The sequence below is a fragment of the Rhinolophus ferrumequinum genome, chromosome 25 (assembly GCF_004115265.2).
Source record: "Rhinolophus ferrumequinum isolate MPI-CBG mRhiFer1 chromosome 25, mRhiFer1_v1.p, whole genome shotgun sequence".
NCBI classification, from domain to species: Eukaryota; Metazoa; Chordata; class Mammalia; order Chiroptera; family Rhinolophidae; genus Rhinolophus; species Rhinolophus ferrumequinum.
In genome coordinates, this window is record NC_046308.1 from 25497246 (window position 1) to 25525209 (window position 27964).

General features: G+C 52.5%; 1 protein-coding gene across 2 annotated transcripts; it reads left to right on the forward strand.

The window, feature by feature from the left end:
- Positions 1-26431, forward strand: SLC37A2 (solute carrier family 37 member 2). Of its 2 annotated transcripts, XM_033098138.1 has the most exons (19): positions 1-222; positions 12760-12841; positions 13322-13415; positions 13545-13623; positions 15277-15412; positions 15826-15902; positions 16673-16839; positions 17272-17309; positions 17595-17747; positions 18066-18156; positions 19535-19597; positions 19935-20020; positions 20483-20531; positions 20699-20772; positions 21035-21113; positions 21228-21325; positions 21564-21628; positions 21806-21861; positions 23293-26430. In XM_033098138.1, exons 1-18 carry the CDS (start codon positions 164-166, stop codon positions 21834-21836), a joined length of 1521 nt encoding a protein of 506 aa, XP_032954029.1. In that variant the 5' UTR covers positions 1-163; the 3' UTR covers positions 21837-21861; positions 23293-26430. The 2 variants fall into 2 exon arrangements, with proteins under 2 accessions (XP_032954029.1, XP_032954030.1); XM_033098139.1 differs by lacking the exon at positions 21806-21861 and having other exon boundaries at positions 23293-26431.
- The last annotated feature ends 1533 nt before the right edge of the window (positions 26432-27964 follow it).

Below are 27964 nucleotides of genomic sequence, written 5' to 3' on the forward strand. Positions count from 1 at the left end.
AGGGCGGTCAGGTGCAAGGGGGCGGGGGCTCCAGGCCTGGGGCCGCGGGGCCGGGGCGGGCCGGCCGGCGGGGCATTTAAACCCCACTGCTGCTGGCTGGCGCACACCGCTCCGCGCTCTCCTGCGTCGCCGTCGCCGCCTCCCTCGGGCACCGGCCGGCAAGATGCGGTCCTCCTTGGCTCCGGGCATCTGGTTCCTGCGCGCCTTCTCCAGGGACAGCTGGTGAGCCGGGCTGGGGAGGGAGGCGCGCCAGCCCCGGACAGCTTCCCCTCGGTCCGGGCGGCGGGCAGGGATCCTGGGGACCAGGAACCCGACAGCGGGCCACCCCGCAGCATTTGAACCCGGGCTCCTTCCGCGGCGCCGGCAGGAAGGTGAAAAACGGATGGCCGGTGCCTGGGCGAACCTGGACTTGTCGGCCAGGGAACCGAGGCTTGGGGGTTGTTGCTGAAGAATGGCCATTTGAGTCGTGGAGTGTCCCTTTTGGTTTCTTTTTGCCCTTGGGTAACACAAAGGCCAGATTTCAGCGGTCCGGGGAGCTTGCCTTGAGGGGCTCCAGGCCCTGAGAGAGGCACGGGGAAGAAGGGTTTACCCCTCAGCAGGGTACTCACCCCAACAATGGGCCAACCACTTCCACAGTAGCTTTCCTCCAGATACCGAGGCCCTGGGGGGCCACACTGGGGGGCGGGGGAGGGGGGGTACAGAGTTTTCAGCCCACGTTTCATCAGAGGCCACACACTGACCAAGCAGTTTGCTTGGTCTGCACAGTGTTTTTTAAAATATTATGTTAGTTGCCATCCTTTACAAATTATAAAATTTAACGTAAATGGCCAGATACCTGGCTTCTCTTGAAAAACAGATGATGTAGCAATACCAGGCCTAAACACCCAAATTATATGAATAGGACTTAAGGAGTCCCCTTCAGGTAGGACAGGTGCTCCTAACATGACCAACTTGTTGTGGTTTTAAAACGGAAAATCTCACATTCCCAACCCCCTCCGTCCTGGGCACAGCGGGGTGGTTGGTCACCCTAGTGCTTTCCTGTTGGTGGCACTCCTCGTCAATTCCAGCCTTCTTTACGCATTTACGTGATTTATTTGGTCCTTTATGAGTTTGGGACTGTTAAAAAACTTTTTTTTTTTCAGAAAAAAAACCTAACTCTCATAAGGATATAAAAATGAACATGTGTTAAAGATTTTATTTTACTCATAACGAGGGATCCAGAAGATGTTATCATCAGTTCAAAAGAAAACCTAGGGAGGAAGGAATGGGAAATTGTTGTGTCACGGGGACACAGCTTCAGCTTGGGAAGATGAGGAGGTCCTGGAGATGGATGGTGGTCCTGGCTGTACAACAATGTGAAGGGAGTTAGTGCCACCGAACTGTTCAGTTAAAAATTGTTAAAATGGGAAATTTTATGTTGTATATATAGTCCTACCATTTTAAGAAGAGAATACAAAAGACATTCTGATTTATAAATCAGGAATATTGAGGCAAAACTGGTTTTTCCACAGATTGGGAAGGTAGACTATTGAAATTCTATCAGTTCATAGACATATGTTGTATGATTTAGTTTACTACCACTTCAAAGCATTGTCAAATGCCCAAGGTTAACAAGATGCTAGAATCAGATAACCTGCAGAGGAGTCCTCTAGACAATGCACACTTTTCCAATGAAACACACCATTTTTTCTACAGTCTCCTCTGCTTTGATCAAAAATAGTTGCAAAGAAAGATTCTTCCAGATCATAAAATAAGGCTGGTCTCATTAGATTTGATCTGATTACATAGGTGCAATAAGAGTGTTAATTTATAATACAGGCCTTGTTGAGTTTGCTTTGCTGGAAGTTTTCATGAGGAATCTTAGATTGGACATTTAAAAGCTTGTTATTATTTATCATTCTGCGATTAGGAAGCCAAGCCAAAAAACTGTCTCCAGTAGGTTTTTATCTGCTGTACCTGTAAATTTGGGTACATTCCTCTCTTTTTGAGGGCCCCAAATATCCTAAGTTTCCTGGGCTGGCCAGGAAGTGATCTTTCCTCTTTGCCTTTGAGAGAACACAGTAAGCCGGTTTTCTTGGGAGGGTTTTATTAGTATTAGCTCCATAGAGTCGACCTTCAAGGGAGCTGGTTACATCAGATTAAAGGAGCATCATTACCAGGTAGGACATTCCAGGGAAGGCCTGGGTTGCATAACCAATTTGTTTAATTATGCCCTGGTTTAAAAAAAAAAAAAAAAAGGATAGATTTTTCCTGAACTTTTGCAAAAAATCATATTGCTATGAAAAGCAAGAAGATTCAACACAAGTTTATGGATTCTGGGGAATCAGGTAGGGAGAATCAGATATTTACAAATGTTTCACTTCAGTTTACAAAAACAGCGTCTACTACATTGTCAGGGGTTACAGATAGCTTAAGAAGAAAGAGAAAGAGCTTCCTTATATATCCAGAAGATAGAATACTAGAACCACACCAACAATATCCTGAACATAAATAACAGCCATCTCTCAGAGTTTATTCAGTTCTATATGATTAATTCTTGTTCTGCTGAATCCGGTTAACGATCTCATAAACCTGTCTGCTTCTTGACTGAAGAGTTTTGGAAATCCTGACTCAGTCCATTGGTATGTCCTAAAAGAAGGCCTAGTGATGCCATCAGAAGCCTGTGACCAAGAGCAAGTGCCTGGTACAGTGCTTTTCTGAGACCGTTCTTGCCTGCTAAAGATAAAGTTTTTGACCTATAGCTGATCGCAGAGCCTTTAAGAAGCATCAGAGTAAAACAAAAACTATTTGTAGGTGACAGAGACTGAAAAAGGCACGGATTAACTCATTACGGATAATTTTTCAAAAGCGAATGATCTGATGAGAATTCATAACAAGAATAATGCAGCTAACAAGGAAATTTGGTTGTTCCGGAAGTATGAAAGACAAAATAAAGCCAATTGCCCTGTCCCCCCCATAAAAACATCTAGACAATGGCTGAAAACATAAAGCTAATTTCAAAGAAGACAGTGAACATAATATCTGATTTATAAAAATTGATGAAAATAACTTTGATAGAGGAAACAACCTTGAGATATATAAGAATCCTAAGACATAATTTACATGGTATACCAAGGATATACCAAAATATCAACTGAAGAGACTCAGTAAGTCTGGAGAAAGTCCTAAACACCTATATTTTAATAAAACTCCATAGGAAAGTCTGATGTACATCCCCAGGTGAAACCCACTGACCTAGGAGATGTTAGACCCAAAGAAGTAAGGTTGCAGCCCAGGTAACATTTTTAAATCGCAACTGAAATCATGACTGGTAAGGCTGTCATCGTCAGACAAAGCGCCCTCAGGATGCTGATACATAGAAACAAATCATGGACCGAGAGGGCACTGAGAAGTCTGCAGGAAGCTCTCACACAGCACACCGTTTCTGAAATATTTATATAAATTATAACATTGACCTTTATAAATTTAACCTGGAGATGGTTAGTAGCTTCCGACTTCACAATTATTCCCGTGCAGTTGGTCAACAGTAACAAATCAGATAAGCCTAATTATTTCCAGCCTCTCTCTTTTTAAAAGGTGAAGGAACAAATCTGTGATTTTCCAGGCATCTGAAAGATAGTTTTAGACACACACACACACACACACACAAAAACCCATCCTGAACATTTTATTTTATTTTGTATTTAGAATTTGATTTTGAGAAGGCAAAAATCAAAAAAAGTCGTTAGGAGATTTGAATGCTTATCGTGAGTGCCTAAGAAACAGTACTTGTCCCATTGAAAGTAACAAAAATACATTGAAAAATAAACATAGAATGTAATATTGTAAAGAAACTTAGCTCTTTCTTAAGGGGGATTTCTTTGTTTTAAAGAGTATAGAAAATTATTCTGGTAAGATATGGAATTTTTGCTATCTAGGCAGATTACACAGGAGGTAAGGAGTCACATTTGACAACCTCTAATTAAGAGCAGGCCAATAACCAATAGTTAAGAATGTTTTGTCATTTTAACAGAGATAAAAACAAATTCCATGTTTGCATTTACATAATATTTGATGCTAAAGGAACCACAGCCTCTTTTTAAAAATACTATGAATAAGATAAAAACTGAGCCAGCTTTGACAAAATTTCTAACGTAATTGCTTCTTTCCAGACTCATTATTTGCACATACAGTAACCCAGGGCAAATCAAACTCCCTTTCCACAAACATCCAAATTGATCCATTCAGGTTTTGTCCTTCATTGTTCTCTTTCTCATTGTGGAACAACCAGTCATTTTACTTTAAGATAAAACTTCTTTTTCTTCTTAATAAACATACACATATCTCATTACCAAGTATACAAAGTTGTTCCGCTCTGCCACTGTTGTGCCGATTCGCATTTCATTCATAGATATTCATTATACCCTTTAACCAAAGTAACGTATTTCAGAGAAAACGGCGGGGAGAGAGGGCAAGGAGGGTGTCTAATTATAAACAGCCTGCCCCACACCAGCATTTTAGAAGAGCTCAAAACACACATGACACAACTTTCTAGGTCCACACACACCATTCGCACGCGTCTTGAGGTGTGAGTCCAAGCACTGCGCATGCTGGCATCTCCCAGACTTAAGACAGATCGTTCTGGACCGGGATCCTTTCACCACTGTGTGCCTCGCACAGGTCACTTCTCTAAGCCTCAGTTTCCCCATTGGTGAAAGTCAAGTGGGTCCTAGAGCATAAATGTGGTATGTGAACATCCCTCACCCCGTGTGGCCGGTGGGGGTGCTCAGCAATGTTCTTTTACTTCTTTTCTCCTGAGTGTAGCTTTGGACTCCTGTAAATACTGAATGTTAATACAGTTACCACTGTAGGCGCACTAAGATTTGAGCTCTGAGTCCTGCAAAGATAAGTAAGACCAGGTCCTACCTTCTCAGGATTAAGGATCCGCTGGATCCTTAATTACCAAACTTCACTGCTTCCACATGTCCCCAAGGAGGGCATTTAGGTGAAGACAGCAGATGCAGCTAGACTGCCTAGAGGTAGTGAGGGTGGATGGGGCCTGAACTTTGGACTCATCTATAAAGTGAGAGGACCAGTGATCCCTACCTCATGAGATTGTCGTGAAGATTAAATGAGGTGCAGCGTGTAAAGTACTTAGATCAATGCCAGGCTAAACATTAATTACTGACTATTATTCTGCTTGCTGTTCCTACCACTTTGTGTCAGGCATTGTTTCTGTGTCGTTCGCTGCAAGGTTTCCCCACCCACCATACGGCTATACTGAGGCACAGAGAAGCTATACTGCTCGTCCAGCCTCACACAGCTCGTAAACGGCTGAGCTGGCATTTGAATCCAGGTTAGCCTGACCCCCAAGCCCGTGGTCTTCCCGCTGACCTCCTGATGAGAGTGCGGAAGGGGCAAAAGATCACACGGCTATTTGGCGTGAGACAAGTCACTTCCTCTCTGTAAGGGTCAGGTCCTTGTCTATAAAATGGAAATAACAGTGGACCTGTATCACAGAGTTTGGTGACATGAAATGAGAAGGCATTGAGAGCACTTAGCCCAGCGCCTAGCTTACAGTTAGGACCTGGTAATTGCTGGATGCTGCTGAGCTTCTGTGGAGACAGGGCTTCCCCCTCGTTAGAAGGAACAGGCAGCATGTGACCGGGTGGAGCTGGAGAGATCTGAGCAGAGGTTGGGGAGCCAAGGCCTGGAAGCGAAGATGTGTCGCCTATCAGTTCATGACAGTCCCCTGGAGCTGCAGCTGCAGGAGCACAGAGGCTGAAGGCTCGTGTCCAGTCCCTCTCTGGACATAAAGCCCAGAGGCAGGCGGCCGAGTGTGCAAGCAGCAGCGTGGCTGCCCCTCCTCTCCTGCCAGACCCCCTGTGTGTGTGTGTGTGTTGGGGGGGCAGCGTGGACAGCTAGTTCACGGCCTTTCAGAGTCCTCCCCAGCCCCAGGCCTGGCCCGTGCCCTGCCTTCTGTGCCAGCATCTGTGTGGGCATATCGGGGGTCATCTGGCAACATGGGCATCTTGCCAGAGAGATGGCTGGGGCTGGTGCTTATGAGGATGGGCCCAGTTCCTGGAGCCCTGTGAGGGGGAACAGCTCAGGACCAGGACAGAGAAGCCTGTGCGAGCAGGAATGGGGAGGGGGCAGGCAGGAAAGCAAGAGCTGTGGACCTGCACAGCTGTATTTCTCCACACCCGTCTTCCCACGTGAGCTGCAAAGGCCAGGGCCGGCTGGTGACTGCTGCTGGGCTGAATGGCTCTGCCCTCAGAGTTCGCTGAGGTGCTCACACTGCTGCATCCGGCGTATCTCATTTAATCCTTATAACAGTCTTGTGTGGCATGAGTTTATGTTTTTATTTAAAAGAAGATCAAACTGAGACTTAGGTTAACCCTCTTGCCTTAGGTTAAGCAGCAGAACCAGAAATTAAGACTCGGCCTCCTTGGTCTAAGTCTAAGGTTCTTTTCCCTATTCTGCGATGGCTTCAGAACAGGGACCCCAGTGCTGCTCTTGTCTTATTTTCCTGATAACTGCAAAGAGGTACTTGGTAAGGGCAGCAGAAAGGGCTCCTTAAAACAAGCTACGAGGCTGCTCTGAAAAGGGGGCAGAGATGCTGGAGCAGAGCCTGGAGAGCTAAGGCCTTTGTTATCCTTGCCCCACGTCTGCTGCTTCTCAGAGTCAGGCCTGATCCTACCCAGCGCATGACCCTGCGGCGCCCCTCCCCCACCCGCTCTGTGATTGCTGCCTTGTTCCCCCAGAGGCTTCTGCTTCCTCTTCCACCCTGCTGTTTCCTCCTTCCCTCTGCACAGAGCAGACGGGTGTGCACCTCCCTGGCTTTGGGTGGGGCTGTTTGACTCAGGCTCCATGGACTGGTCTAGAGGCAACAAGGGTTTGGGAATGGTCTAAGTGGTTGGCCAAGGCCTTATTTCTTCCAGTCAAGCTAACCAGTGAGGGCCAAGGTCAGAGTGGAGCTGTCTGAAAGTAACAACAGAACTGAGGACACACACCAAGGGTGTGTCCCTGAAGCCCATGACCACCCCCGTTCCCCACCATCTGATGACCCCTGAGTTGGCATTTGGGGTAGAGTGGGCGTGGACAGTATTACTGCTCTCATGTCGGCCTCTGGCTCATGCCTGGTTCCCTGCATCCTTTGTGCTCAGCAGGAGTGGACGAGGGTGAGGCATGGGGCTAGCCCCCCAGAGAACCCTGGGAGGAAGGCCATCCTCCCTGGGCAAGACACAGCTCTGCCATCACCCACACGTTTCCATCTGCACTGTCTGTGTAGCCTGTCTTCAGAAGAAAGGCCACCGTAATACCTGTTGAGCATTTCTTCCAAGCCCTACCAACTCTCATCCTCTCCCCGAGTCATTCCAGTTTCCTGAACAAAACCTCATGCTGACACTCAAAGCCATGGCTTCTCATTCTGTCTGGGCGCTCAGACAGAGTAGGTTCCCCTACTTAGCTTCCTTCTCAAAGCAAAACAAGCTCTGTTTTTTCCTCCTTCCTGAAAAGGATCATTGTTTTATCTACTCACTTATTCTATAAAGCCGTGGGCTCCTTGGGGCTACTAGCCAAAGGCTCCCTTCTCTGGGAAGGATCTGGAGGCCAGGCCCTACGTCAGCCTGATCTCGCTGATCACCAGCCCGAGTCCCAGCTGGACAAAGGGTAACGAACGAGTAGAGAAGTCCTTGGTCTGGCTCTCGGTCCCAAGAGGGCTTCATGTCCTCACCGCTCGGAGGCCCTCCCAGCCCTGCCTGCCCTGTTCCATCTTGTACACCGAAGGCCCGCCTCAGCGTTCTGCTCTGTGGTATCTGTCCCAGGCTGGCTTTTCCCTACCGTGAAGTCTCCCAGCGGCAGGGGAGGATTTGGCAGGGGTGGCACTGTCACGACCGGCCTGGTTCTTATTGTTTCAGCACTCTCTCCTTTTCAGATCTGCTGAGTCTCAGAAAAGGCACATGGAAGGATAAGCCACCAAGTCTATTTCCTCAGAGCAAGTGCCAAGGTCACCTGCAGCCGCAGCCAGCCCCACCCGTCACGTGGCCACCTGAGCAGCCCTAGACATTGATTGTCAGCCCCTGATTAAGGCAGGGAGCGGTGGGGATGGATTGATGAGAAAGTTTAAGTCCCCATTGACCTTACCACAGGGGTAGGGACTGTCAGCAGTGCGGATGCAAAACAAGAAAGGGGCTGCAGGCACTGGGGTGGCCGACCGGGTGGCCGCCTGGGAAAGGGGCCTCTCCCACCATCTCCTGTTGTTTTCTGTGGTGCTGGTGGTGGTAGTAGGTCCTACGGATGGTAGTAGGTCCTGTGTTTGTTTTTTATCTGTTGCCGCTTTGGGACAAATTGTTCTTGACCCCTACCTCAGAAGCATTCCTAGTGCAAAGTCTTAAAGGTCTATAAAGCCTTTATCATGCTCCCTTGAAAGAATAAGTTGGCCCATCAGCTAATAGTTAGGAGATATCTACTGTATCCCTCTATCTGACTTGGTTACTCAGTAACCAGTGCCGAGGAAGGAGGAGCTGGGGCTCCAAGAAGTGTTGCTTCTTGCTAACAAAGACTTGAGGGGTCATGGGGCAACCCGCCCCCCCGGAGCAGTCTGAGGGCCTCGCCATTCATGTTTGTCGGTCCTTTGCCTTCGTGCCAGGCCAGCCTGGCCTAGCACCTGTTGCCATCCCTCCCCCTCACAGCCAACCTGGGGTAGCTAGGCACAGGCCAGCTGTGTACATCTGCCCCCTGCTCCCCTTCTGGGGCCCCTTGACTCTGCAGGAAGGGCTGGTAAGAAGAGAAGTGAAACCTGTGGTTCTGCACACTGCAGGAGCGTGTCAGCTGTCTTTCCTGTGACTTACTGTGAGTTTGGCAGCCTTGGTCTCAGCTTAGCCCAGACAGATGTCCCCAGTCCACTTTCAACTGTGGCACGTTGGCCTTTGTCTCAGAACAGCTGCCAAAGTGGAATGGGAAGACGACTGGACACAATTGTGTTCTGCCTGCTAGCTGTGTGACTCTGAGCCCATCTCTCCATCACTCTGCGTCCAGGCAGGAAGTCCCAGGGGAGCCCAGTGCTACTCTAAGGTCACACAGCAAAGGACCCCCTGCCCTCCCCCCGCCCCCCAGGAATCATGACTCTCCTGCTATCTTAATTGTCAGATATTCTACTGGGGGCTGGGATCAGAGCGAGGACAGAGGTCAGGCCAGACCCCTGGAGGAGGAGAGGATTGCAGTTCCACAGGTCAGGATGTTAGTGTGGACGTCTGCTGAGTCTCCCTGTCTTCTCCCAAGGGAGCGTGTGGGCAGAGGTCCCAGCAGGCCGGAGAGCTCTGCTGTGTCCCATTGCAGGCTCCCCCATAGACTCTGGAAGCTGCCCCAGGCAGGGGGAGGACACTAGGAGTTTAGCTGGGGAAGTGGGGAGGAGGGGGCACGCTGACCTCCAAATCCCCACCTTCTAGGGAGTCCAGGGTCTACAGCCCCCACCACCCGGGGAATGCGGTGCCAGCCCCCAACCCCACTCACTTCCCATAAAGGACCACCGTGGACTGCCTCAGCCCTCTCCAGCTCTTCTTCCTCATCTGAAAATTTGAAATAATAGTAGCTGTCATTTTTACTTGTCTACTGGGTGTCAGAAACTTAGAAGACCTGTTGTCTTCATCATCTTACTAACTTGTCGGTAGCCCGACGACAAAGGTGGTGAACTCTGTGTCAGGTGTAAGGAGCGAAGCCAGGTTTTCACTGATTCCTAAGTCCTTGCTCTTTTCTCCATAGACAGAAACTGCCTGAAATGCACCACCGAGGGTCCCCCGTGGTGTTGCCATGTGCCCAGGGAGGGGCTCGCGGGATGGGGAAGGCAGAGTGAGCTGGCCCTGCCTTCAGTGAGGAAACCTACCCGGGGCTTCCCAAAATAGTCAACAGGGCAGAGCTCTGGGTCTCAGCCTGCTTCGCCTGGGTGGTGTCCAAACCGCTCTGATTTGGAAAATCCCAACTCCCTTTAATGACTTCCCATCCTTGTCACCCTTAAGAGAGTCCAAACTCAACAGCTTGGTACCCAAGGCCCCACAGACCTGTCCCCTGCCTCCTTCCCAGCCACCTCTCCTTCTGCGTGGCTCCGTCCCACCTTCCAGATATCCTGAACTATGTGGAGTTCCCTAAACAGATAGTTTATTTCATACTCTCTGCTCTGGCACGCACAGTTCCCATCCCTGGACATGCTCCCTGCCCCAACCCTGGTTGACCTGGCCTTCTTCTGCTTGATTTTGAAGATTTAATTAAAGCCTCACCTCTAAGAATCCTTTCCTGACACTGCGCTCACCCCAGCTGGGCTTGGCGTCCCTCCTTTGTGCTCCCATGTCATGCAAGGCTGCCCTCTATTATAGCACTGTGGCCCCATTTCCGTCTGTCTCCCCACTGACCTGGGAGCCCCCAGAGCACAGAGATCTCTGTTATGGCTGGATCCTGAGCATGCGCTGGGCACGTACGTGTGTGGCTATGGATGGGAGAGCAGTCTTGTTTCTGCCCGAAAGAATCGGGATGCCAGAAGCGGGCATTACTGTGTCTGCTGTCCTGGCAGTTCCCCCTCCCAGGGTTGGGAGAGGAGGCCACAGGAAAGGGGCCTGGAGCAGAGAAGGAAGAGCACCGGGCCACCGACGGGAGGAAGCCAAGGGAGGGCAGCTGGGTCCTTCCCAGGTGGGCACGTCCTGGTGCTTGGAGTTGAATCAGTGTGGGGGTGAGAGGACAGGGCGGCTGGCAACCGGGCTCGACCTTTGGGCCCCTCACTGGCTCTGACCAGCTCCTAAAAGGGCTCAGCGAGTCTACTGAGCAGCAGCCTGGCTTTCCGGGCAACACCAGGCCCCACAGCTGGGAAGGGTCTCCCTGCTGGGCCTGTCGTGGGAGAACGCTCAGAGCCAGGGGCCTCATGGGGCCTCAGAGACCTTTCAGACCTAGAGGAGTTGTCACGATGGTCAGTGGCGCGTCCATGTGGCAGCCAAGATAGGCTCAGCTGAGCCCCCGGGGTCTTGAAGGTGACAAAACAGGGACCTAGGGACTAGAGTGAGAGTAATTCACCGATCTTTGAGATCAATGTGGTTGGTGCCGTCACCTGTGTGCAACTGATGCGGAAAACGGGGGCAAAAATGGTTTAGGAGCCTGCATTTAGTTACACAGCAAACTAGAGGCATGACTCAAAGCTTTCAGCTTTTTCCCACCCAGGCCGCCTCCCAGACAGGGCACTGGGTGGGAGTGATCTGGAGGGCTGTAGTTGTCGTCCATCCACTGCTCTTTGAAGAAGGCCAGCTGGGCACCCTCTCCAAATTCTCTCAGAGAATTTCCCCCCTCTGTGATTCACCCGTGCTCCCTCGGGAACTGGTAACTAGAGGGCCTGGGTTGTAGAGAAGCATGAAATCCAGACTAAATGGTTGGAGCTTCGTCCTTAACAGAACAGAGAGCCACTGAAAACTTTTAAGCCAGGTAATGGAGCGGCACACGTGTACCTTCCTTCTCTTAAGGAGCAGTGGAGAGAGGACCAGGGGCAGTGGAGAGAAAGGAGGCAGAGAACCCAGGCGGGAAGCTCAATTCCAGGGGTACAGTGAGAAGGGCCTGGTAGCCCAACCTAAATTCAAGCTCTGCTGAAATTCCCCTTCATTTTACAACAAAGGCGGTAGCCTTCGTGACACATTTGAAGGCAGTGACTTTGGGTTTTGGAGGCAGATCCCCAGAGAGGGCAGAGTGAGCCTGCAGTGTCCGGCCCGTAGGAGCTGAGGGAGGCCGAGGGCTGCAGGGACCCTCCTACCCTTCTTCCCTGCGTTTCTCCATGAGGTCTTTAATGAACCCCGGCTCTGGGTCTTTCCGAAAACCTGGCCCTTTCTCCTGGGCCAGGGGTCCATTTCGAGGTCCATTTTCCGTGCACTTCCTGGCTCCTGGTTGCTGATTCAGCTCAGCTGCTGTTCTGCTGGGGAAGCAGACAGTGACTCAGGGGGCTATTGCGGCCCTTCCCCAGGCCCTCAGGAGGAGGGGAGCAGCTGGCTGTGCATGGAAACTTCCCTGGTGCCGGGCTGAATCGTTCTTTCCATCCCAGACCAGTGCATGAGATGAGAAACGGGGGGCAGGAGAGGGCACATGTGATGTGTCAGATGTGGAAAGAATGACCCTGCCGTCCATGGAGTAGGAAGGACGAGACTGGGACCAGGAAGAGGACGTCACGTGACTTCTGTCAGCAGCTTTCCCATTGGTGCCGCGTTTCCAACTATGGTCTGGGCTCTGCTCTGACTCGGCTGCAGCAGGTGCTATTTCTGCTGTGTTCTAAGCTTACGAGGAGTATTGAGCTCTATAAAGACAGACCCTTCTCCCGCATCCGCCTCCTACCCGCTCCCATTGCTGGTATTTTAAAAATGATGTTGGGATTCAGCACCAAAAAACAAAAACGATGTCACCTCCCCCTTGCTCCATCTCCTTCACTCACACACACCCTGACCTTGCTGAGGCCAAATGAACGTAGAGGTGATGGGAGGTGACAAGAGCAGAAGGAGGGTGTCGTGTTTTCTAGAGTGCTGGTGCTCAGCGAGCTCTGTTGGAAGGCCTCAGGAGCTGGGACCAGGGAGATAGGGCTCCCTGAGCACCCTGGGCTCGGGCATCTGTTCCTACCCTCCCCCTGGCCTCTGCCCCAAGGAACTGGTGTCTGGAGGGAGCTGGTGGTGCTGAGGCCCTGGGCCTGGCAGAGCGGGCACAGGTGGGCTACAGGGCACGAGCTCTGACCTTCCTGCTAATCCAGATGCCTACCTTTTCCTGCAGGTACCGAGGCTTTATCTTGCTGCTTACCTTCCTAATTTATACCTGTTACCACATGTCCAGGAAGCCCATCAGTATTGTTAAGGTGAGGCTGGCCTGGCAGTAAGGAAGAATGCAGGAGACACTGGGCCCCAGCCGAAATCCACGTTAGTAAAATGGCCTGGAACTCAGCCCATTCCCATCCTTGTTCCTTTACCACGATCGCCAAGCCTGCTCCCACTTTTAGTAGCTCTTTTTCCCAGGGAACTTTCCCAAGTGCTCCTCTTGAGTGTATTCACAAAGACAGTGGTGTCGGTGGCTATGGGTGGCTTGAGAGAGCAGGGACCCTGGGCTCTATGGGTTCTGCTCATAGACTCCCCCTGCCTTCACTCAGGATCCACTGTGACCACCTGTCCCTATGACCTGTTCCTGTAGGAGGAGGTGTCAGAGGGAGGAGCATGGAGCCCAGTGGGGAGGCAGTGGTGCAGGTGTGGCTGGGGAGGGAGGTTGCTGGCTCCTCTCTGGGCTGACTGGGCTCTGGGGCCATGAGATGACCCCTGACCTGTTGATCCCATTGCCTGTCCAGAGCCGTCTGCACCAGAACTGCTCAGAGATAATCAGGCCCATCAACGACACCCACAGTCCCAATGACACCACATGGTGTAGCTGGTCTCCGTTTGGTAAGAATGGGGCAAGTTGCTTCCCTACTCCCCATTCCCCTCCCCAGGAAGGGGTTGCCCAGGGCCAGAAAGACCTTCTTGCAGGGGCAGCCAAGCAGCCAGCTTTCTCTCTCTCCCGTCTGCTTTCAGACCAGGACAACTACAAAGAGTTGCTGGGAGCCGTGGACAATGCCTTCCTCGTGGCCTATGCCATCGGCATGTTTATCAGGTAAGAGGGAGGCAGAGTCCATGACCATCCCAGAGTCGGGCGGTTCAGAGCTGCTGCCTCCTCTTGATTCACCTGGGGCAGTGGAGTCAAAGTGAAAAAGCTAATGGCTCCCCAGGTGGAAATGAGAGCAAGACTTCCTCATGTGTGGTCGGCCCCCAGCCATCCTCGCTTCCTTACTTGGTCACTGAGCCATCTCCCTCACCTGGCCGACTCCCACTTTTAGTAGCTCTTTTTCCTGGAAAGCCTTTTCTGGACACTCCTGAGTTAGTCACTCAGATGGCTGGAATATGGTTTGTCCTGGACCTGGATTCAAGGGTGGCCCTGGATGCAGAGATGGCTAGAAAACCCTGCCCTGTTCTGGGCCTAAATTAGCAAAGCAGGCATGGCTTTCACACAGCAAGCATGGTATTTGTTGCCATGGAATCAAAGATGAGTGAGGTAGGTACCGCCTCCAACAAGCTCATAGCAGCTAGTTACAAAACTGTGCTGGCTCCGTGACAGAGGTGGCTCCAGGGGGCTCTGGGGGCTCAGAGGTACTTAGTCCGAGCTGGGATTAGAGAAGAGGGGTTAGGGAAGGCTTCTTGGAGGAGGTGACACTTGAACTGAGGCGGAGCAGTCGGGCTTGGCGGTGGAGAAGAGGATAGGCAGAGGAATAACATGAGCAAAGTAAGGAAGCCTGATCGAAGGATGGGGTGGGGACTAGTCACAGTTTTACCAGAGTGTGACGTTTGAAGGGAGTAGTAGCAGGAGATGGGGCTGAAGAACAAGGTCACGTGAGCCCGGCCACAGGCACAGGAGAGCGTGGAAGGGTTTTACCCAGGGTGTCATGTTCAGATTTACCTTTCCGATAGGTCACTCTGAGTGGGGTGGAAGGGAGATTCAGAGAGGGCAAGACTGAAACCTGGTCATGCTAAGGGACAGACTGAGGATGGTCCAGCCGAGCTCTGCGCAGCGTTTGAGTTAGAACAGTAGTCACAGAGATGGAAAAGGGACGACACACTGGAGAACTCTGTACGACTAGGTGGGTCTTGGGGAATGGATGTGAAGGGTGCAAGGAGAAGCAGGAGAGGAAGGTGGCTCCCTGGGTTTTGGCTTGAGTGGCCCAGGATGGTGGTGCCGTTGACTTCAAGGAGGGCACCCGATAAGGGCTGGGTGGGGGAAGGAGGAGGAGCCCTTCAGCTTTAGAGGGTTGAGTTTCAAGTGTTTGGGGGGCACCCAAGCCACGATGCCCAGGAGGCATCTGGATGTGGTCCTGAAGCTCTGGGGGAGCGGTCCGACTGCAGATATACTCAGTGGTAGCTAAACCCATACAAGTGCTTGCAAGAGGCTGCTCCCCAGACATAACAAATGAGAAGGCATGGTCGGCCAAGGGGTGGGGGTGAGATTGGCAGCAGTAAGGCCAGGGAGAGAACATCTCTAGGAGTGTGGTCAGCAGTTTCGAATACGGCAGAGAAGCCTAGGGAGGCAAGGCCTGAGGGTGTCCCTGGCTGTGGCAACACAGAGTCATTGGTGGTCTCCTTGGCCAGAGTCGCTCAGTGGGGGGAACACATGAAGGCAGACAGGTGAGATGGGCAGACAGTGGAGGAGACGTGCGGATAGAGAGAGAAAGCTGGCTGCTTGGATTAACCACAAATCCAACTCTGTCTTCTCCAGTGGGATTTTTGGGGAGCGGCTCCCCCTCCGTTATTACCTTTCAGCCGGAATGCTGCTCAGTGGCCTTTTCACCTCGCTCTTCGGCCTGGGATATTTCTGGAACATTCACGTCCTCTGGTACTTCGTGCTCATTCAGGTATGAGCCCCCGTCTTGCCCTTGGGTCTCTGTTCCCAGCACAGAAAGGATGCTGGAGGCTCTAGTTCTCCTCAGCCGCCCCAGGTCACGGCCGGTTTGGGCCCTGAGCACCTCCTGCCCAGCCCAGGGCCCCTCTGTCAGGCTCCACAGGGTCTTACTTCCCAGCCCGTGAGTCATGCATTTGCTTGCTCAGTATGCTGCACTGAGCACCACCTTGAGGTCACCGGAGATGCCTGAGAGGCTGGGTTTGTGCCTGAGAGGGAAGGGTCTTGGGCCAGAGGGCATTAGGGGGTGTGTGCATGTGTGGGAATTTGGGGCCCATGATGTTGAACCTCCTCAGCCCAGGAGGGATCAGAGCAGGGAGCTGGCAGCACGCCCAGGACCTGTCCCACCTGCCTCCTCTCTCCCTGCAGATCTTTAATGGACTCGTCCAGACCACAGGCTGGCCCTCCGTTGTGACCTGCGTTGGCAACTGGTTCGGGAAGGGGAAGTGAGTGTGTGACAAGGGAGCGGGAGCTGGAGGTTCCCTAGGAGGTCACCTGTGGCCTCCTAATATAATTTCAGGGTGAGGGATTAGAAACTTGCCTGCATCTTGCTGACGTTCACGTGCGGAGTGAGATACAAACATTTTAGTGACCAAGAAGCAGTGTTGATTTTCCTGTGATAAGGTTTCAACCCATAAAACAACCTAATAGAGGAATTTCCATTTCGCATGAAGACAAAAACGAAGCCTATAAAACTGTATTGTTTTTTTTCCTGAACTGGCTTTTGTGCCAAAAACCATTGCTTTAGAGCAGGGTGTGTCAATCTCGGCGCTACTGCCATTTGGGGCTGGATGATTCTCTGTCGTGGGGGCCGTGCTGTGTATCAGAGGATGGTTAGCAGCATCCCCCGACTAGATGCCACCAGCACACCCAGAGCTGTGACAGTCAAAACTCTTCAGATACTGCCAATGCTCCCGGAGAGAAGAGAGCGGGGTGGAGCTCCACCCCTCTGGGCAGCAGGCGCTCCACTGGGGAGCCCCGTGTGCCGGCTCGGGTAACCCCGTGTGCCTGGCTGTGGCTCCCTCGCTCATTCGCTGACCCCTGCCACGCCTCTCCCTCTTCCCTGGCACGGAGGCTGTAGGCAGCCAGTTTTCTGCACATGGCCAGGGCAGTTGTGAGGAACCCTATGCTTTCCTTTAAATTTTTTCTGTGCTTCTCCTCTCCCCTTCTTTGTCTTCCCTTCCTCCCTTCCTCCCTCCCTCCTCCCTCCTTCCAGGCGGGGGTTCATCATGGGCATCTGGAATTCCCACACATCCGTGGGCAACATCCTGGGCTCCCTGATCGCTGGCGTCTGGGTGAGCGATCACTGGGGCCTGTCCTTCATAGTGCCGGGCGTCATCACCGCTGTCATGGGCATCGTCACCTTCCTCTTTCTCATCGAGTGTAAGCGGACCCTTCCTCCCCGCTGCCTACCATGGGGAGATTACTGGTTACAGAGTTGGAGGACCTGGGTGGGGTGTGACGGACAGCAACCTCTCTGAGCCTCAGTTTTCTCATTTGTAAATAAGGCTAAAAGCATGTCCTTCTCAGAGCTGTGGAAGGTTTCGGTAAGACAAGTAGTTAGGCCGCCTGGCCCCTCGTTGGTGCTTGGCAAATGCTGGCTGAGAAGGGGGAAGGTGGGGTGGACAGGACACTCCCCACATCTGCTGTTCTCATCCCCATTCCCTGCCAGTCTGTGAGTCAGCTGGGCCAGGTCGTAGGGCCACTTTGTAGCCGGAGAGCAGAAGTCCAGGAGGCTTTAGGGGTGGGGACTAGTCCCAGCGCAAGCGGAGGGCCTGGCCTGTGGAAAGCCTCTTAGAAGGTTTTATTTTTCAGACCCAGAAGACGTGGACTGCACCGCGCCTCAGCACCATGTAAGTGTGAGGCCCCAGCCCACTCCCTGCCCTCCTACTCCATCCCCAGGCAGGGCTGGGGCATTGGAGGAGAGCAGCCTGGGCCCACAGTACCTTACACGTCCAATGGCAGGCCCTTGGGCTGGCTCCCCAACAGCCCCATGGGCCTGCAGGAAGTTAGTCCAGACCGGGAGAGGGACACGTACCCCTTCCAGCTTGGGAGCCCCTGCCTCTCATGTGGGTTATCCCTCCAGCGGGCAGGAGGTGGTACGGGGATGCCCACAGCAAGGCTTCCTCTCTGTTCAGGATGGGCCGGAAGAGAACCAGAACAATGCCGAGGACCCTGGGAACAGCCCCTACTGTCACCAGGAGAGCAGCCTGGAGACGGCGGCCAAATGCTCCAAGGAGCCAAGTGCTCAGCCTGTTGCCATCAGCTTCTTTGGGGCGCTGATGATCCCGGTGAGAAGTGGGGGGAATGGAGGGGAGAGAGAGGCTCTTTAGATTTTTCTGCTGGGTATCAGGAGATGGGGATGCCAGGGAGAGCTATGGTTGCCAGAATTTCTTTACAGGCGCTGCCTAGGGTGGGTAAGAGGGGAGACTTGTCCTGACACAGCATTGGAACAGCCGGCCACATGGCTTTTATTGGGTGGATGTACTTGAGGTCTTTGTGTGGTGAGGGGTGGGGTGTGCTGGGGTGGCACTCAGACGCCCCTGGGGGCTGCCCCAGACCAGGATCTCCTGCACCCCTTTCATCGTGCCCTCTGCTCCGCTCCCCAGGGCGTGATCGAGTTCTCCCTGTGTCTGCTCTTTGCCAAGCTGGTCAGCTACACCTTCCTCTACTGGCTGCCCCTCTACATCTTCAATGTGGGTAAGTACCAGGGGAAGGAGAAGGCGTCCTTCGTGGGAGAGGAAACCTGTTGTGCGATGCGTATGATTCTCGGATATAGGGAGGGTCTCTGTTGACCTCTCTTAGGGCAAACGGAGATTATTTTTAACGGGAAGTTGAACCTTGTACACCACCTCCAAGGCCCTCATTCCAGCCGCCTTTCCTCCCTTGGGACTGAGTTGGGGGTTGGGAACTTGAAGCTCTACTCTGTGATCTTCCCTAACTTCTCCACCCTTAAGTATAGGAGAAACCCACCTCCAGCCTGTCTGGCTCCTAGATGGGTGGGATTGGAGGCGCTAGAGAAGGAGTGCCTTGTGAATGCCTCCTGGAGCCCCTTGAGCCTCCTCCAACCCAAGGAAGAGGCCTGGTGTGGCACCCCCACTGCGTGCAGCCTGCTGGCGACACTATTCTCCTGTGCCTGTGCTGGGTCGGCTGCACTGCCCGTCTCACGGACCTACTCCCCCTGCCCCTGCCCAAGGATGGACAGACGAGGACAGGGCACTTTTGTGGTTGAAAAAAATGTTTATGTCCACCTGGCCTGCGTCTCTGCTATTCCACACCCTGGTGGCTGCTGTGTCAGGAGGCAGCACCCCCACCGAACCCCGCCGAGCCTCAGCATTCCACCAGGGCCGAGGCCCTGACCCAGGCTGCCCTGCTCCCTCCGAGCCCCGTGGCGGGGCCAGTGGGCAAGGCTGCCTTGCCACACACTGCACTTTCTCTGAGCAGAATATCGTGGGGCCACATTTCAAGCTGTAACTTGCCCCACAGCTCTGTCTGAGGGGTCTCTCACAAAGACAGAGGTGGAGGCCCAGGGGACTCTTTGTTCTGTGGCGCTGACTTCAGCATATGAGTCAGCCTTGAGGGTTGGATTACAGTTCGAGCTTCTGGATACTCCTTTTCTAATCCTAGGGCAAAGCCTGGGACCTGAGGTCCTCATTTTCCCGTGAGTCTCCTTCCTGGCTCTGTTGATTAGCAGAGACCTCAAATGGATGCAAAGGAGCACGGCAGGAACTGCTGGTCGAGCTGAGGCTCAGTAGGAGAAGTTGTGTCCCCTGGGGAAGGAGGTCCAGTGGGACAGGGCTTGCAGGCCAGACCCCAGTGCTTTCAGGGGAGGGCTAGTGTGAAAGGTCAAGGCCGTCCTGCAGAAGGAGAGGGCACCACAGGACTCGGGGCCAGAGAGGGCTTCTGGTCCAACTGTTGCAAACTCACCTGTGGCTGTGGCCGATCACTTCCCACGGGTCCTCACTGCTTCCTCTGAAAAACGGGGCTTGGAACACGTGATCTGACTTTTCTGGTTGTGACACTCCAGGGTATGTGCCCTGACTCGTCAGGTCTGACCGCATATTTGTGTTTTCCACAGCTCACTTTAGTGCCAAGGATGCTGGGGACCTATCTACGCTCTTTGATGTTGGTGGCATCATAGGTGAGGTCCTGCCCTGCTCTGCCTCTAGGCTGCATTCCCCTTTTCTCTGGTGGTGGTGCAGAAAGAAGGTCCCGTGCAAAGTGACCCAGGCAGGTAGCATCAAAGGAAAAATGGCTCCTGCCCAGCTGGGTGATCCTAAGAAAGATGGCCCTCGTGTTTAGTCTTCTGTTAGCCATGGATCCAGGGAGGGCTTCCGAGGGAGATGCTCTGCTGGTTCTGGATGGCTTGGCCCAGACCAGTGCTGGGTGGGGTGATGGGGCCACGCTTGGGGTACCATGTGGGTGGGAGGCTGTTGTCATGCCTGGGGCAGCAGTGGGTGAGTTGGTTTGTGTTCCAGGTGGCATCCTGGCGGGGCTCATCTCTGACTACACCAATGGCAGGGCCACCACCTGCTGCGTCATGCTGATCTTGGCTGCCCCCATGGTGTGTATAACCTCATATGTGCCTGCGTGTGGCCGCTGGACTGTGGGCACCTGGGCATTGATGCACATACCTGTCTGTGTGTGTGTACATCCCTGCGCACAGCTCAAGGGGGAAAGAGACCCAGACTGAGAGTTTCAGAAAGGGATTAGTGGCTCCTTGGCCGTGGTGGAGAAGGGGAGACCCGCCGGTAAACTTCTTGCCCAAGGAAAGAATAGGAGTTTGAGGCTAGGGCTGAGAGAAGACTTTCTGGGAAAAGGGAAACAATGTTCCCACATCTTAGACCTCCCCTCCCTGGGACATTTAAAGACTGACAGGTCTGGGGAAGAGAAGGAAAAGCAGTAAAGTGACCTGTGGGGTCCCAGGGCAGGAGAGTATGGTTCCAGACTTCCGGGCTCCAGTCTAACACAGGTGGCTCGTGGGAAGGCTGGGCGTGACTCTGCCTGTCCCCTTCTCCTCTCTCAGTTGTTCCTGTACAACCGCTTCGGCCAGAACGGGATTGGAAGCTCCATAGGTGAGGAGATGGCCAGGCCATAGGACAGGCATTGCTCGGGGGGCGTTGGAGGCGGCGCAGAGAAGCAGAGCTTGTCAGCCTGACAGCAGGCGCTCTCCCCTGCTTTGGGGCTCGGGCTGGTGCTGCCCCTCCTCTCTAACTGGGCTGTCTGCCTCTTGCCGCCTCAGTCATGCTGATTGTCTGTGGGGCCCTGGTCAATGGTCCTTACGCGCTCATCACCACTGCTGTCTCCGCTGACCTGGTAGGTGGGGCCGCCTCCCAGGAGCCAGGGGAGGTCACTTTGGGGGCTTGGTCAGGGCCTCTGTCTCCAGGTCCACTTTCCCCGCAGCCCTTTCCCCCTCCCTTGGCCTGTAAAGATCCTCAAAGTCCTTCAGAATCTGCCATCGACCACCCTTTGCTCTCAGCTCCGAGCCCGACACCGCCTTTCCCCGGGTCAGCCCCTCCCATCCTGGTGCTCAGGGCTCCCTTTTGGTTTGGGTCCTCACTCTGCTCTCTCCCCCCAGGGGACTCACAAGAGCCTGAAGGGCAACGCAAAGGCACTGTCCACCGTCACGGCCATCATCGACGGCACTGGGTCCATAGGTCTGTGACTAGCTTTTGGCTCCGGGCAGCGGAGCCTGGGCCTTGTCTTGGGCACACTCCTGGGGGTCGGAGGTTCCCTGGCGGGTGCCCTGCTCTGACATGTGCTCCACACAGGTGCAGCGCTGGGGCCTCTGCTGGCCGGGCTCATTTCCCCCACAGGCTGGAACAACGTCTTCTACATGCTCATTTCTGCTGACGTCTTGGCCTGCTTGGTAAGAGTTCTTGGGGTGCACAGATGGATATTGCGGATGTCCTATCTTTCCAGGCTAAAACTCTGGAAGTTCAAAGCATTCTGCCGGGGCTCTGGGACAGCAGCCCTTTGCTCAGAACCACTTCCCATCCCATGGGTGACCCCTGCTGAACAAAGCTGTGTGCTCAGCCCTTTCCCTTCTGCCAGCCCACTGGTCACCAGCACTGGGGACTAACCTCGTGCCCTCCCTTCCGCCACAGCTCCTCTGCCGGTTGGTGTACAAAGAGATCCTGGCATGGAAGTCGTCCCTCAGCAGAGACACAGGGTGAGTCCTCTGGAGAGTTAGATCCCCACCTCCCACCTCGCTTCAAAACCCGTGGGCAGGTGCTCTGCACCCAGTCTGAGACCTCGGGAACTCAGAGCTGGCTCTGGATGGACTCCATGAATACCCACCCTGCCCCGGCCCCACTAACCTGCCCTGTTGTCCCATGTGTCTCCATAGCTCTTGTGTGGCCTTAACCCACCCGCGGTAGTATTTTCCTCCTGTCCATGACTTTTGTGAGTATTTTCTTCAAGTCTGTGACTGATGTGCCATCAGAGCGGGGCCTGCATACAAATCCTCTCTCCTTCAGTGTGATTTTTCCAACTCTTTCTTCTTGGGGGCCAGTACCAGGCGACCTGAGCAGAGCATGTTGCTTGGGAAGCGTTTCCTAAGAGGTCTGAGCTGCCGCAATCAAGCGTGCAGCCTCTTTTCAGGCAGAGCAGTGGGGCTTTGGACGTATCCCCAGGACAGAGGAGGCAGAGTCCAGGGAAATAGTTTTCCCTCTGAACTCAGACTTGGAGCTGCAAATGCTCCTGAAGATTAGAAACCAAGGTCACTGGCCCCTCTGCCTGGGATGTGCAGAAGGAAGCAACTACCAATCAAAGCCTCTGGGACAAAATTGAATCAGTGTTGGTGGCTGGCTGGTGTGCTTTCTGTCTGTTGCCCAGTGGTGGTGGGTGTGGCGGCTGGGCTGGCAAGAGGCTGGGCTGTGCTGGTACTGAGGTGTCTCCTGGACTTTCTGGCTCTCCTTCTGAGCAGGAGGCTCTTGCAAATGAGGGGCTGACAGAGCTGTGGGTTTGGTTTCGGTGGTAAATGTAGGGCCATGGTAACCAGCACACTATTTGGGGAAGCACTTCCTTTTAAGGAAGGGCATCATCCAGGTTCAGGGGAGAAAAACGGAGAGCAGGAGGCATTCACAGTCTCTGGCCTGCCCTGGAGGAGCAGAGGGATTAGACCACACTAGTGTTCCTTCCACCTGCCTTCCCTGGGCCAGGCCTGAGAGGAGTCTGGGGTAGGGGGAGGGAGGAGAAAAGAAGCAGAAAGGGAAAAAGTCCACACTTACTAATTTGCTGTATGCTTGGGAAGAACCTGACTTCAGATATATTAGCTTACCTCCCCACCACCTTGAGAGGTAAATGTGCTCATCTAGAGAAGAGAGAACGAAGACTCAGGACTCGGCTAAGGACTCATATGCCTTGGTGTGTGGGGTTTGCCCTTCTCTGTAGACTGGTCCTTCTCCGAAAGGCCTGTGTATGGGGAGCACTGGGCTTGCAACCAGAAATCCCTGGACAGTCTTGACTTCTCTGTTCACATTTACCTATGTGAACTTGGCCATATTCTCTGAACTTCTGCATCCTTATGTGTAAAACGGGGACGCTTATCTCTAAATACCTGACAGGGTTGATTTGAGGCTGAGATGAGATGGGATATGTGGTATTGCTTTGTAAAGCTGTCAACTGTGGTACCAATGTTGTCAGGTTCGTAATTTAATCGGGCTTGCTATTTCCTGCTGAAAAGGTGAGAGGGAGCCCTGATTATAGAGAACAGGGATGAAAGGCAATTATTGAGACCTGAGGAACCTGCCTTCCCTGTCCCCACCACTGGGGCAGGAGCTTCTTAACTTGTGTCTCACTCTCTCTTCCATTGCCTCTCTCCTCCTCTTGCAGGTATAAAGAAATATGAGGCCCCGATTGGAACAGAAGCATGGAGGGCCCCAGCTGGGTCCCAAACTGCACTCCTGGGCAAGACAATCACAACTGCCACAGACTGCTGAGGCAAAGCCTCCTGACCTAACACCAGCCAGCCCAGCCCTCAGGAAAACTAAGGAACTGGGAGACTCTCTCCAGGAAGGGGACGGCCAGGCAGAACGGATGGGGCCAGAGCTGAGTGGTGTCTCCATCTTGCTGAGGGAAAGATCTGCTCAGACTCCTGCTTATTCAGATTTCAGGACAGAAGGCAGAGACTCCATAGGGCTAAGGCCTGGAAAAGGCACGTCTCTCCTTCCTGTGTTCAATCTGAACCTGTCATCAGTCTGCACCTCTAGGTGGGATTCTGACCCTGTTTCAGAGCTGCCCAGCCTCTCATCTTCCCTTTACCCACAAGCTCTTTTCTCTCCCCGTGATCCTGTTTCTAACTCCTGATCCGTTTGGATTAAAGCATTTTCGCCCGTCCAGGGCTGGGGCGAGCGTGGAGCAAGGGAGGTGGCAGTCCTCGGCTGGCACCTGAGAGTGAGGGCTTCCCTTGCCTCTTCCTCGTCCCAGCCCTCGATGTCCCGAGTGGAAGACGACATGTGAGGGCAGTGCGGTGGGGGGAAGGGTGGGGAGTGGGGGCCAAGACTGAAAAATACCCTGTATTTTGATAAAAATACCAGTGTTTTGATAAAGAAGTGCCACTGAGTGCTCATTGGGTGCCAGCTCTACTCTCGGAACGGAGTAGACAGTGGACACAGGACAAGGACCTACGACCTGAGTGCAGGCACCAGGGTGGCAGGATTGTTTCCTCCCGGAGCCTTTACACAGGCAGCTTCCTGGAGCTCTGTGCGGTGGCCTCTCCTCCCCCGGGTTCCCCATGTACTTGTTCTGTCCACCTCACATCCCGGGGCGAGCTCATGGCATTTCTGTCGGACCTCTGAAGCCCCTGCCAGCACCAACATTTCTTGCTGGCTGCGCCGTGCTAGTCTTTGTCGGGGCTCCCAGGGGCTGTCGAGGCAGCGTCCCGGTCCTGGGGCGTGTGCCGGGGCTGGTCACAATGCGCATTCCCAGAGGACATGGTCAGACGACACTGATGACCTGCGTGCAGGGCAAACCGGGAGTTTGGAGCCTCACGTAAGATAGAACCATTGCACTGACCGGGAGCCGGTGCATTAGCTGGATGCAAATCCCTCCGCGCTGAACTAGGATGTACACACGCGCCAGTGGGGACATAAACGTACGTCGCCAAATACTTGACTTTGAAAGCAGGAGCCCGTCGGGCACTGACTGTTCCCTCTGGTCCTCAGGCCCCACAGGGCAGCAGCCAGAGTGCGTGGCTTTGTGCTCGCTGTTCAGGAACGCAGCTTTGAGGACGAGAAAGGTTTACCCGCCACCATCCCTCCGGGGAGCCGCTAGGTGGTGCCATAACCCCATGGTAGAGTCCAGCGTGAACCTGGGCTCCCTGTCCTGGTCCCTCGGGGACAGAGGAGCAGAGGTTTCTTCATTTGCCAACTGTCGGCTTTCCTTCCACTGCAGACAGGTCAGAGTAGGAGGGAGGACATTGTTCCTCTTGGGCAATTTTGAGGTCTTCTCTCCACCAGCCTCACCACTTACTAGCTTTTAGCCTGTTTCTTCGTCTAGAAAATAGTACTAAGACTACCTACCTCAGAGGACTGGTGGGAAGGGCGATAAATGGGCGTGAGACACTTCGCTCCCTTGAGGAGCTTGTCTAGTGAGGGGAGAAGACAGGAATAGGAAAACGACGTTTATAAATGACACAGGAAAAAACAAGAGGGGCATGGACTCAAGTTGAGCCTTTGCCACCCACTAGTCCAGCCCTGAAGGGATGGGACCGGCAGGAGGGTGATAGCAATGGCAGCAGGAGGAGAAAATGGGACGGGCACATGGAGGAAGAATGAGTAGGACCTGGGCAGGTAGGTTGCTAAAGGAGTGAGGGGATGTAGAAGAGGGAGACAGTCAAAAGGAATATTTATCAGGCCCTGACGTGTCAGGCATGGGGGCTGGGAAATGAGCAGGACACAGCGGCTCATGCCAGCAGGCAAGTTGGTACCAGGCAGAGGCAAAAGTCACGTGGGAGCTCAGAGCCTGGCCTCAGACATGAGGACTAGGGCTGTAGGTGGGAGTTCAGGGAAATACCAACGGTTGGGGATCCACCCTTAGACCCGACCTTCCCCTCGCGTCTCCCAGGTCCCAGGTTCCCGGCCCCACCTCAGCTCTGGGCACTGACTGTTCCCCAGAGGCCTGGGACCTGCCTTCTCTCTGGGCCGCAGCACTCACTCGGGAATAATGCAAGAACATTACATTAATTAGTTATTCATTTAATTTAACTTCACATTTGGTCTCAATTAAGTTTAAAGTGTTCTTCCTTATAGATGTTACAATAGCACTTGTAATTAAAAAGCAATAACTCTTTGCATTTCTCCTTTAGTGATCCATTGGGAGGCTGGGCTGGTGAGGGAGCAGGGGGAGGAATGCAGCAAGGAAAAGATCGGGAAAGCAGCTCTTGGTAGATCTTCGCACCCTGAGGCGCCCACTAAAACTGAAGTTGGGGGGAAGGAAATTCTTCACAGATCACGTGTGTCAGGGTGGGAGCCCTGAGAATTGGAGAGTGGTACTAGAGATAAAGGAGCAGACCTTGTATGTTACAGACTGGGAGTAGGGAGAGGATGGAAGATAGAGGGTGCAAGGAGGCAATGCTTAGAAATTGAAGATGGGGCCAGATATTGTGGCAGGCAGAATGCTGCCCCTCCCCCAAGAGGTCACATCCTAATGCCCAGAACCAGTGACAACATTATCTTACAGGGCAGATGAGAATGCAGGTGTGATTAAGGACCGTGAGATGGGGAGACTACCCTGGATTATCAAGGTGGGCCCAATGTAATCACACGGCTCCTTATAAATCAAAGAGGGAGGCGAGAGTGTCAGGTGTCAGATTAGAAGATGCAGGCTTTGGAGATACAGGGAGGGTGTACCAGCCATGGAATGTGGGCAGCCTCTAGAAGCTAAAAAAGGCAAGGAAATGGGATTTCCCTCTAGAGCCTCCAAAACCTTTATTTGAGCCTCATGGAACCCACTGCATATTTTTGACCTCCGGAATTGTAAGATAATAAATGTGTATGGTTCTAAAACACTTAGTTTGTGGTAATCTGTTACAGCAGCAATAGGAAACTATTACATGTTCTCAGTGCAATACTGGTGCAACATCAATTTGAAGACAGGAAAACTGAAGAAATCCCCAAAGATTAAAACACCAGTGGAGGGGATGTCTGAGTAGTATTTAGGTACCGTGTACCTGCTACACGTACCACTAACCCAGGAGTTCTCTGAAGGCAAGGCTAAGTGCACACCCGTTACCATACCCACCAGGATGACGAAACCCAGAAAAATGGACTCTGTCATTCTGTCTGTGGTGTTGGGCCCTGCTTTTGATCCCTGCTGTCATTTCTTAGGTCCTAGGAAGCTGAGAAAAGGGTGTATGTTCAGTTGGGAGTGGGAGTTGAAGGGGGTTGGAAACTTTTTTTTTCTTTAACAGCAAGCACCATGATCTGCTAGAGACAGAGGTCAAGAAATACACACATTCTTGGCTTGCGGCTTTGGTTCTTCCATTGGTACCTCTGAACACCAACCCAAGTATCAAACCACCCAGGTGGACAGTGCTTAAGAGAGACACTGCTGTGTAAGTCCTTCTTGAAAACTCAATCTTGGAGCTGCCCCATTGTTTAGTACAGCTAAGCAAGGAGGAAGCCAAAGACTAACAGAACAAAGACCCGCCAAAAACACAGAGTTTGATCAGTGAAGTTGTCTCTAAGGTCCCACATAGCATTTAACTGCTTTGCACGGATTCCTGGCCAATCTCTAAGATTCTAGATTTTCCACTAGACTCAGCTGCTTCTCCTCGGTATTTCTATCAACTAGATTTGCATTGGTCCCTCCTTTTTCCTGTTTTCAATTTATGGAGCAACATAGTATAAAGTCATTAAGAGATAAAACTGGAGCCAAACTTCCCGACTTCAGACCCTGTCTCCTGTCTAAGCCCTAGCAGAGGGAACTCAGGCAAATCACCTCACTTCTCTGTGCCTGTTCCCGTCTGTGAAATAGGGATATTAAGAGTACTCACTTCATAGAATTATATATTATTTACAACGTAATGTATAAGGATTCTGAGGATTATATATTACTGACAAAGCATTTAGAAAAATGTCTAGCACATGTTTGCTAAACATAATAAAAACTGTGATTTCAGCATGTGAAGAATGGAATATTCCCAAGAACTCAGATGGAAAAACAGATCAAAGATGGAATTCCATGAACTATAAAATCCCCTCCAATCCCAAGTTTTATGCCCCTTTGAGGACAATCTTCCCTAGATTCATTCCCATACAGTTCTGGTTCCCACATCTGGAAGCTTGCTCCTATATTACCAAGAGCCAAATCCTTAAAGGTTTAAGCCAAGAAGTTAAGATAGAATGTTTATTATTTATACTGCGAGTGTTAATTAGGAATTCTTTAATGAAACCTTTACCTTTTGTTGGATATGCAGGTTAGGGAAATGGTGGGTACAAATAGTTAAAAAAACAATGTAAAAATAAGGCATTGATTGAAAGCCAAAAATGATTTTTTAAGCTTT

Coding starts and splice junctions, on each gene's coding strand:
- SLC37A2 (XM_033098138.1), top strand. CDS start 164: ATGCGGTCCTCCTTGGCTCCGGGCATCTGGTTCCTGCGCGCCTTCTCC. Junction 17,748..18,065: donor TTGGGGCGCTGATGATCCCG/GTGAGAAGTGGG, acceptor TCCGCTCCCCAG/GGCGTGATCGAGTTCTCCCT. Junction 21,114..21,227: donor CGACGGCACTGGGTCCATAG/GTCTGTGACTAG, acceptor TGCTCCACACAG/GTGCAGCGCTGGGGCCTCTG.